At 26.0% G+C, this 10,996-nt stretch overlaps 1 protein-coding gene across 2 annotated transcripts; it reads left to right on the top strand.

Moving 5' to 3' along the window:
- The first annotated feature begins 8,280 nt into the window (after positions 1 to 8,280).
- LOC122506096 (ubiquitin-60S ribosomal protein L40) lies at positions 8,281 to 10,187 on the top strand. Of its 2 annotated transcripts, XM_043618090.1 has the most exons (4): positions 8,281 to 8,299; positions 9,008 to 9,096; positions 9,509 to 9,708; positions 9,859 to 10,187. In XM_043618090.1, exons 3-4 carry the CDS (start codon positions 9,519 to 9,521, stop codon positions 10,053 to 10,055), a joined length of 387 nt encoding a protein of 128 aa, XP_043474025.1. In that variant the 5' UTR covers positions 8,281 to 8,299; positions 9,008 to 9,096; positions 9,509 to 9,518; the 3' UTR covers positions 10,056 to 10,187. The 2 variants fall into 2 exon arrangements, with proteins under 2 accessions (XP_043474025.1, XP_043474026.1); XM_043618091.1 differs by lacking the exon at positions 8,281 to 8,299 and having other exon boundaries at positions 8,990 to 9,096.
- Positions 10,188 to 10,996: the final 809 nt, after the last annotated feature.

The raw sequence follows: 10,996 nt of genomic DNA, 5'->3' as shown, positions 1-10,996 counted from the left end.
TACTCTTATTCCCTCTTAGACTATATAAACAGTCTTGTTTAAGCTGATGAATGGAATAACTTGTGTTGAGTCCCAAAGTGTTTAGCTATGAAACTTCTAATACTATAGTGTGTACCTGTCACATATTATTCTATAAAGGAGTACTACACTGACTGCATAAATCATTTTTTCATTTTTCTCCGTGTAGAAATCTACCACCATTAATGAAAAATGGACTAAAATAAAAAAATAGCAGATGTTTGAATAATTTTTGTCAAAATACACTAGGTTTTTCAGTATTTTTCTAGTCTGCAAAAATGTCTTTTTTTAATTTTTTGACCATTTTCTGGTAAATTCTCACACAGGACATGCTAACAAACAAAACGAGTTATTATTTATTAAAATCGGTTTAGTAGATTCAGAGATAAACTATCCGCAATTTGAGAAAACGTTATTTTGAGAAAAACGCGTTTAAACTTATATGTATCGTTAGAGGCCATCCATAAATTACCTAAAATTCTTTTGCAAATTGAAACACCACCATTTTTTTTATTTCAGACACTGTTACATACATTAGTACCAATGTTTCTACTGGTCGTAACAAAAAGCTGGACCCCACCATCCCCTTAAAGCCTTACTTAATTTGTCAATGACTTTTTACATTAATTGAATATTTTTTGAAAAATTTACTTTTATTTTTTACAATTGGTTTTAAATACTTTAGGAGGTGTTTTCTAAAGCCATAAGGAGTTAAAAAATACAATAAAAAAAATAAAATTTTTTTAAATTCTAATGTGTAGTAGTACCTTAAATTGAAGGGAATAATGCATTTCATATTGGGAATATTCCAGTGGAATGTTCTAAAGATCTTAAAGTAATATTAAAATGTCTGCCGCACAGGAATATTCCAAGATAACATTTAGGGAATGTTCCATGGTAATATCGAAGTAATATTCCAGGATGATGTTGAAGGAATGTTCCACCGTAATATTAATGGAATATTCCAGGGTGATGTTGAGGGAATGTTCCCAGCTAATATTTAATATGTTGAAAATACCATTGAATTCGTTTTTACTAAAAAAAAGAAGATAAAGAGAAAAAAAGTCAAATTTTTTCAAAGTATGAAATTTTGGAATATTTTCAGGGAATATTCCCTTAATATTCATTCAACATTACCTTGGAATACTATATTAATATTACGGTGAAACATTGCCTTAACATCTCAGTATCATTTAGACTTACAATTTTTGAATCAAAGATGAGAAAAAAAAGATACGTTAGAAATACCGTCAACTGGGGCTATTTTGTGCATCCGGGGGCTATTTTGTGCACGCGAGTTTTTTAATGAAAAAAATTATTAAAATGAATTATTTTAATCTGCTATTTTGTGAAATGAAAGTTTTATTACATGACAATAGAGAGCACTAAATGTTATTATTTAATTCTTTGGCAATTAAGAGAAAAAAATTCCTAAAAACGGAAAATTTGTGTCAAAAATTTTGAAAGTTCGGAAAAATTATACCAGATCTTCTAGAGTTTTTATGTATCTCATAAACTGAGTTAGATATTTGTTTTCAATTGTGTTGTGATGATACATACGTAATGCGCTAACTTTTTATTCATTATTTTAAGAGAAAAGTGGAAAAAACTGAAAAACCAGGATTCCATGGGGCTATTTTGTGCACTTAAAAAAATAAAATATTTTTCATAAATATTTTATTTAGTAAGTAAAGAAGATTCTGTTTATCATTTTTATACATTTTTGTCTTACTTTTCTGTCAAAAAACTGTAAATACGTTAATTAAAATCATTAAAACGATTAAAAGCTCTACCGGTGCACAACGCAACCTCAAAAAATGAACATTAATTAATATTTATAAGTTTTTAAAATTAGTTTTAAAACTATTTTCTCGTTTCTCTTAAAATAACTTGAAAATCATATTAGATATTAAATTCTTATCTATTTAACCTTAAAAATATTTATTTCAAGTTATTTAAAAATATCATTCAAAACCATTAAAAAAGCTCCTATTGAAATGATGTTTTAAAGTTATTTATAAGTGTTTAAACGATCATTTTATAATTATATTAGTATATTATTATAAAATATATATTAAAAAAGAAGAAAATGTTATTTAATATCTGCGTAATATACAATTTAAAGAAAGATTGTTAACTTTTAGTAAATCCAGATTTTAGCAAAATTTTAGTGCTTTATTTTACATTTTTTGTACAATATATCTACAAAAAAAATTTTACTAGGTCATTCTTTTTTTAATTTACTCTCAAATATATACACAAAAGATTTCATAAAGCAGAAACGATTAAAAAAATTGTTTACGCAACATTATAGAAAAACAAAGTTCGATGCACAAAATAGCCCCATCCCGGGAGTTATTGTGTGCACGACTTTCAATGACTATAACTAAGACAAAAAAATTTTTTTCTTTGCAAAATTTATAGGAAACCTTCAGAAGGATGTCCACAACATACATCAAAAGTTGATTTTCTTTATTCTCTTAATTCTGAATTTAAATAAATCTTTAAATAAAAAAAAGCTATTTGGTGCACAAAATAGTCCCGGTTGACGGTAATAAAAAACTAAATTTTTAATAATAGAATTAAATAACTTTACTTATTGCATTTAACATTTTACAAGTGGTAATTTTTAATAATTTTTTATTCATAGTTAGAAGTATAATAGTATTTTAATAAGAACCAAATTATTGTTGACATTAAAGTTTAAATTTTGTTTATAATTTTAATTTGTTTAAATAATTTATTATTTATAAAATTAGACAATTATGTTAAATTATTATTAAATTAAATAAAAATAAAAAATGAATAACTGAAAAGTAAAATATTAATTTTATTCAATAAATTTATGTTTATAAACATTCATAAACATTTTTTATAATTTTTTTCAAGTTTATGTCAAAAAAGCAATGTTGGCAAAGAGCGTCGTGAACAATTTTTCTATACTCAGTCAGCATTTGCTGCCGTGAAAATCTAATAATAATATGCATTATTGAATCCAATAATTTTCATAATTGATTTAAAGCAATATTTATTAGATCAAATTATTCCATTTAATTGACTTAAGTAATTTGTATTTGGTTCAAATAACTATTTATTTGATACCATAAATTAAAATATTTATGTCCAGTAAATATTTACTTAGTTCAAAGAAATAAAAATAAATAAGTAAAAACAAATGAGTTTAAATACAACCGAACGAGCGTTAGCGAGTGAGGTACATGTCGCTAGTTTTAAATATAATTTTGTTAAATTATTAAATAGTATTTACAGTTTGTATAGATGTACATTTCAGTCGATGAAATATGCTTTTGAATCAATAGCACGTGCTTTTTTTATTACCAAAGATGTATTCGAATACGTTCAAAAACAGACGCTATAGAATTTGCCATGCTATAAAATTGACAGTACGTGCAGTAAAATTGTAGTCATACTTATTTAAATTAAAGATGTTAGGTATTGTTTTGTTGAAATGATTTGTTAATATGAAAACATATTTCTACTATTTAATAGCATTTGCATTTCATATAAAAATATTATGTCTTAAACTTAAAAAAATAATTTATTTAACAATGATAAAAATAAAGATTAAAGAAGATTTATAAAATAAGGTAATTAGGTTATTGAACATTTTTTTCACTGAATATTTGCTATGCTTACTTAAAAAATTAATTTTTTCTCTCACAAGCGGTGATAATTTCATCAGGTTTGTATATAAGGAAGTTCAAACAACATATTCATTTAAATGTATTATGATTGTATGTATGCATCCCTACTAAAAATAAAATCAGGAATGGTCAGACAAATGGTCAGGCCGCCTGACCACTTTAATCCAGTTTTCTTACGATTCTGGATGGATCTCGTCAGAAATCTATCACAACTGATCAGGAGGAAGTTTAAAGTGGTCACAAGTTTGCTACTATCCCCTCCTCTTTGTTGACCCCGCCCATAATTGGTGACTATTTGAGACCATTTGTATCTCATTTTTGACCATATTTTTAAGCCACTTCTGTTTTATTTATTTAAACAATATGCAAAAAGTTGCAACAAATTAATTTTAAAAAATATATTTTATTAATTAATATCAGTTTGTTTACATACGGAACAACTTGAAACTATTTCCCGGAATTAAATTAAAATTTGGACCCTACGGGGATCGAACCCCGACGCATGACCTAACCTAGTGCCTAAACTAACTGCCCTAACGACTGCGACTACCGAACCGACTTACATATTTCTGGATTCAACTGTCTATATAAAGAGCAACTGTAAAATAGTAAAATTCAATTACCAATATTACCAATAAATCAGAATAAACTGTTAAATAATTTTTATTAATTAATTATATTTCAATTTAGTCATAATAGGTTATGTGAATTAATAAAAATTAACATTATTAATTGAATCAATAATAAATTAAGTCTTAACTTTACAATTTGGAATGTTTCATAAACTATAATACGAATACAGATTAATAATAATTATTATTATATCTGCATTTAAAATAAATTTAGTATTTAATATTAATTTAATTTAACATTATAATTTATAATAATAATGAATTATTAATGCAATATTGAAATTTTTATAAATTTTAAATTTAAATTATTAATAATCATTATAGTAAGAAATTATTCTATTAATGATTAATAATAATTTAAATATAACTGTATTTCAATTATAATGCAAATACTTCTCATAATAAGTACTGACTGGTATAGTAAATTACTAATATTATGAAACAAAATTTATTATTAATTAACTATATTAAATAATTACAAGTAAATATACATATATTAAATTAATATATTATAAATATACATTACATAAATATATTAAATAATTTTAAAAGAATGGTCCGAATGTTTTGATTTATTTACCTACTTTTGCTGTATAATTAATTCAATAATTATACCAATTTGAAAAATGAGAACTTTTGTTAAGTTAAAAGAACAATTTTTATAATAGAATAATGTATTCTGAAATGTAAAAAATAAATTTGAAAGATTTGTATATATAAATTTTCATGAGACTTTACCAAAATTAGAAAGATGTACCAAAATTTTTATAGGTTATGTGTTCACACATTTCAGAAATAGTCAAGAATTTCAGAAATGGTCAGGAATTTCAGAAATGGTCACAGCTTCGAAAATGGTGGGAGTAAAGTGGGAGGAGCTTGGAAAGTATTTGGTTAGGAATGGTGAGAAACGTTCGAAAATGTCAGAAGTGGTGAGACTGTTCAGGAATGTTCAGAAATTCTGACCATTCATGACGATTCCTGATTTTATTTTTAGTAGGGATGTGTAATGTTAAATAGTGTGTTAAGTTTATATTGTGATAAATCATGAGTGTATCTTGAAATAAGATTCAGATGTATAAGAGAGCAAAGATATGTTTATTTCTTCAAATATTTTTTTTTATAAAAGCAACAGTTTTGATCATTAAAACTATAGCATCATGCTATAAATTCTTGTTCATGTACTTTAAAATTGATAGCAGGGTAAGAATTCCTGAAGTGGGCCCCTATTTTTCATTGGGTCGGTGGATTTTTCTCATTCTTATATGTTTCGATAGCCTATGATGGCATAATAAAAACTTGTAAATAGTTTTTCGAAATTCGAATATTTGCCAAAGTTATTCAAGGTCAAAGTTATTTGTAGCGTTTTAGTAAATAGCTAATTACTCGCGATCGGATGAACCGATTTTAATAAAAATTGGAGGAGAGTTTACCTAAAGAATTGTACTTTAGATAAATGATCAAAATTTTAATTAAAAAATATAATTTGTTTAAATAAATTAACTTTTCAATTTTTGGGGTTAAAAAAAAATTTGTTCTCCATCTTTTTTTTGGATTTTTTTTTAATAATCAAATAGAGAATACTTTTAAGATTTTATTTCAACAATAAAAAAGTGGGATTCTCTATCACTTTAGAAAATATAATATTTTTAGTTACAAAATTTTTTGAAAAGTTAAAGAAATTTGAAGCAAAACAAATGAATGAACTAAACTTGGTTGGTTAAAATTGTCGAGTTTAGTTCATTCATTTGTTTTGCTTCAAATTTCTTTAACTTTTCAAAAAAATTTGTAACTAAAATATTATATTTTCTAAAGTGATAGAGAATCCCACTTTTTTATTGTTAAAATAAAATCTTAAAAGTATTCTCTATTTGATTATTAAAAAAAAATCCAAAAAAAAGATGGAGAACAAATTTTTTTTTTAACCCCAAAAATTGAAAAGTTAATTTATTTAAACAAATTTTATTTTTTAATTAAAATTTTGATCATTTATCTAAAGTACAATTCTTTAGGTAAACTCTTCTCCAATTTTTATTAAAATCGGTTCATCCAATCGCGAGTAATTAGCTATTTACTAAAACGCTACAAATTACTTTGACCTTGAATAACTTTGGTAAATATTCGAATTTCGGAAAACTATTTACAGGTTTTTATTATACCATCATAGGCTATCGAAACATATAAGAATGAGAAAAATCCACCGACCCAATGAAAAATAGGGGCCCACTTCAGGAATTCTTACCCAGCATGCGCTATTGATTCAAAATAAGGTAGAAATCAAATCACTAGTACACTATTAAATTTATAACAGATTTAATTATATCTAAAAATGGATATCTTGATATTATAGTAGGTATTTTTAGTTAATACTATAACTTCTGTAATAATATTATATAAAATTAATTTTAATCTATAGTGCAATAATCAATAGCACATGTTATTGAATCAACAGTATTTGTATTCGAACGATATTGAATATGCCGTTTAATGCGACAAACAAATATGTCATTAATTCAATAACATTTTTTTCTCAGTGCAAGTACTACAAAATTACAAACTTTAAGAAAAAGCGGTGATCCACCATTTGCTTTTCGTATGGCCCTTTTCGTAACTGCCCAGTAAACGAAAACTAATTGAAATGAATTAAAAAGAATTCACAAAGAGCTTTCGTGAATCCCGCTTTGTGACAAATACGAATTGGAGCCTACCAAAAATGTTAATTCGTTTCAATTCATTTGAATTAGTTTTTTTTTACTGGGTGCCCTGTACCGAGACGATAGTTTCTTGACTTCTTGTTTACAAAAGCATTCAGCCACGAAAACAAATTTTTTATCTGTTTTACTAAAAAAAAACTGTTTACGACGATTGTCTTGTGATTTTTTCACTTTTTTAGGAGGTGTTTATTATGTAAATAATAACAGTTCATTAACTATATAAAATTATTTATAACTGGCAAGGGTTACAGAAGAAGGAAAGCATATGTTTTTTTCTTTGTTGAATCGTAAATTGTAGTAAATAATCGTTTTATTCAATTTCGTATAGGTGCGGGCAAAACCAACCAACCAACCTAATAATATATTTCATGAACACTTTAAATTAAAATAAATTATCAATATTATATTATAAACTTAAAACTGTTTCTGTGATTGAAGTAATTAAAATTGTAATATCGAAAAAAATTTAATTTGTTTATATTTTCAAATTTGAATACAATTTCAAAAGCTTCATATGTATATAGACAGGAATATTTGATGGTATACACTGACTGCAGCAGCGCCTCGGTAGCGAGATGACGCAACTTTGTATATCTGACAATTGCATTGCAGCTGGCCCCCCTGGTTTTTTGGTTAAAACAGAAAGTGACAGTTACGCATTACCTACCGAAATGTTGTTACCTACTGAATGTTAGCGGACAAACAGCACACTACAGAGAGCAATCGAGGAACCTACAATTTCACGTAAAGGCCAACGCAGAATGAATACGGATACAGGAACAGGACATTGCTTTGGCCCTATGTTGCTACTTTAATTTTATATATGAAGCTGCATATATGTACCTGTACCGCAACGATTTTAAAAATGAACACGAAAAAATAGAGACGATACTTAAGCACGTAATATAATATTACACTGCAATAATATAGTAATATTGTGGTAATATTTGAATGTAATATTAAAGTAATTTTAACGTAATATTTCATGGTAAACTGAGATATATTTTTTTCAAAAAATGTTCAATTGGTTTTCATTGCTATTTTCCCTTGCTTACTTAAAAAAAATTCTCAAAAGTAGTATTACAAATGTTCATTGTAATATTACTGTGATATCAAGGTATAGGCTCACCACCTTTTCCAGACGTTTCAGCCGGCCGTCTATGCATTACCGAAGGGAGGGGGGTGTCAATACATGGGAAACAAGCTTTGTTTCAGCCGGCAAAAACCGGCCAAGGTGGCAGCCATGGAGTATAGTAATATTACCTGCTGCTTGGTATGTTGCATATATGTTATTTATTGTTAACTGAGTCATTTTTTAATATTGAATAGTATTGGAATAATTTTTTATTCAATAATAGTTCGGTAAAAACTGTTGATAAAATTAACTATAACAAAATTGAAGTATAAAACAATTTTTAAATAATGTCCTTATTTTAGCTGACTAACCTCTCTTGCAGTTGCGATAGTGTTTTAATCAATTATAATTGATGTACACTCTGATTAACTATCAACATTACATTATATTTAAAAGAAAATTATTAGCATGCACTTAGGAAACCTTATAAAAACACTATTATTGAATGTTAACAAAGAGAAACATTATAGTAAACATAACATCATTGCTGCGGACTGTGGATTCTTTGAAATTTTCGTTAGTGATACAATAGAAGTTTTATCATTCTATCTCGTTTTATTTTTTGCCAAAATCTAACATTATCTCTTTCTAGTAATATGGCGCACGCGCAAATTCATGTTACGTATCAGCTGTTCTTTTCCTTCTTTATTTTTCTTTATTTAATTTCCTTAATTTTAACTAATATTATTTTAAAGCGTAAATTTTAAATATCACCTTATATTTAATATATAAAATTATATTTCCTGCATTTACTCGTTTTTGAGATAATAATTCCAAAAAGAAATTGTACTTTTAAATTAAATTTCCCGCGACAGCCATTTTAATTTCTTGGTTTATAAACGAAAGGGAAACGGAAGTACGTCAGTCACTGGACAAGAAACGGAGAATTGTATCTTTTCTTGGTTAGGTTCTGTGGCAGGCACGTTGTCGGAAAGGTAAGCTCCCTTGTTATTTTCTTATTTTTACATGTCAATTTCGTTTTTAAGCACTAAATAGTGATAAAATTTAGTGGAATTTTGTTACTTTTGGTTATTAAATTGATTACAATTTTCGGAAACAAAGGAAAGTTATAAACAATTGCAAAGCAGTTTGCAATACATTTCTCTGTCAGGCACATGCAAAACGTCTTAAAACGAAATTTACAAGTTAATTATTTCCGTAACATAATTTTTTACAATCAAGAAATATTTTTCTGGAATTTCTTAAACAGTGTTAGTTGTTTAAATTAAAATTGTATTTGATTTAAAAAAGAAAAGCGTATTTTTAGAGAAAGTTTTAATTTTTCGAAGATGGTGCGTATTAAATGTTTGTATGTCACAAAGTAATTTTCAATTTTCCTCCAAATAGATAAGCCACAATGCAGATCTTTGTTAAAACTCTTACTGGTAAGACCATAACCCTTGAGGTTGAGGCTTCAGATACTATTGAAAATGTGAAGGCCAAGATTCAAGATAAAGAGGGTATTCCTCCAGATCAGCAGCGACTTATTTTCGCTGGTAAACAACTTGAAGATGGAAGAACTCTTTCCGATTACAATATTCAAAAAGGTAAGAAATTTAATTTCAATTTATTTTAAAAATTTGTAAATTTAACGAAAATCTATTTTAAAGTTGTACTAAATTAACTAACTTGAAAAAATACCTTAACAATAGAAATTAATAAATATTAAATAATAAATCAATAAATTTAATTCATAGAATCAACTCTTCACTTGGTGCTTCGTCTTCGTGGTGGTGTAATTGAGCCAACTCTCAGGATTTTGGCACAAAAATACAACTGCGATAAAATGATTTGCAGAAAATGTTACGCACGTCTTCATCCACGTGCCACAAATTGCCGAAAAAAGAAATGTGGACACACCAATAACATTCGTCCCAAAAAGAAGCTAAAGTAAACGCGGATTCTTTTTCTTTCATCAGGTCATGAAAAATGTATATTTATTCTTTTTTTTCATACATTACAAAAAGTAACCAAGACCTGTATGTTTTTACACTTTCGATTTAAATAAATTCTAAATCGAGATTAATTATGAATTTTTTCTTAACCACATTTTAAAAGTAAATTACTCATAGAACTGTTACTTTCGTTTGATAAAAAATATCTTTCATTAAAAAAATTATATTTTCAGAAATAATTTTCTTAAAACAATTTTGTTTTCAACTTTTATTAAAACTAAAAGTATTTCACACAAAAGAATCTTTGAAAGTAACTTACAACTATTTACATATTTACAAACTCAGGATTGCCACCGACAAAAATTTTATTCTTTTTCCCTGTTCCCTGTTAAAAAAAAATTCGAGAGGTGTTCAGTTATAAAAAATAATTTTTTATTTAAAAACCTTAAAAGTTTTCTACCTATTTTAAAAATAAAATTACTGCCGCTAATTCTCCTTGATTTAAAACAATAAAATTCTTTAAAAATTATAGTAACTCTTTCGAAATTAAATTATTTTATATGCAATTTGAACCCTTTAATGTTGCTTTTTAAACTAAAAACAAATACATTTGATTGTTACTCTATGTAAAAATCAATTATTTACCAACTATTGCATTAAAATTTTTTGAAAAAACCAGTTTTTAAAAATTTTTAATAATTTGAATTATTGTTTCCTCATAGAGAAAGGATTTTCAATTCAATTTAATAAAATTCAATTATATTAATTTTATAATTCTTTAATAAAATGTTTTAAAAAATTGCAAGAATCACAGTTAGTTCTTTTTTTTACCTCTCTTTTTCTTTCAAAAATTTACAAAAATGGTAATTTTTTGTAAGTTAAACACTTTTAGATATTTTTAAAAAAATGTCTACATTTTGAAAACTTTGGGAAAATTTTT

Source organism: Leptopilina heterotoma, unplaced genomic scaffold (assembly GCF_015476425.1).
Source record: "Leptopilina heterotoma isolate Lh14 unplaced genomic scaffold, ASM1547642v1 Lhet_396, whole genome shotgun sequence".
Taxonomy (NCBI): Eukaryota; Metazoa; Arthropoda; class Insecta; order Hymenoptera; family Figitidae; genus Leptopilina; species Leptopilina heterotoma.
The sequence above is the reverse complement of the archived record's forward strand: the minus strand, read 5'-3'. Positions and strand labels throughout refer to the sequence as shown.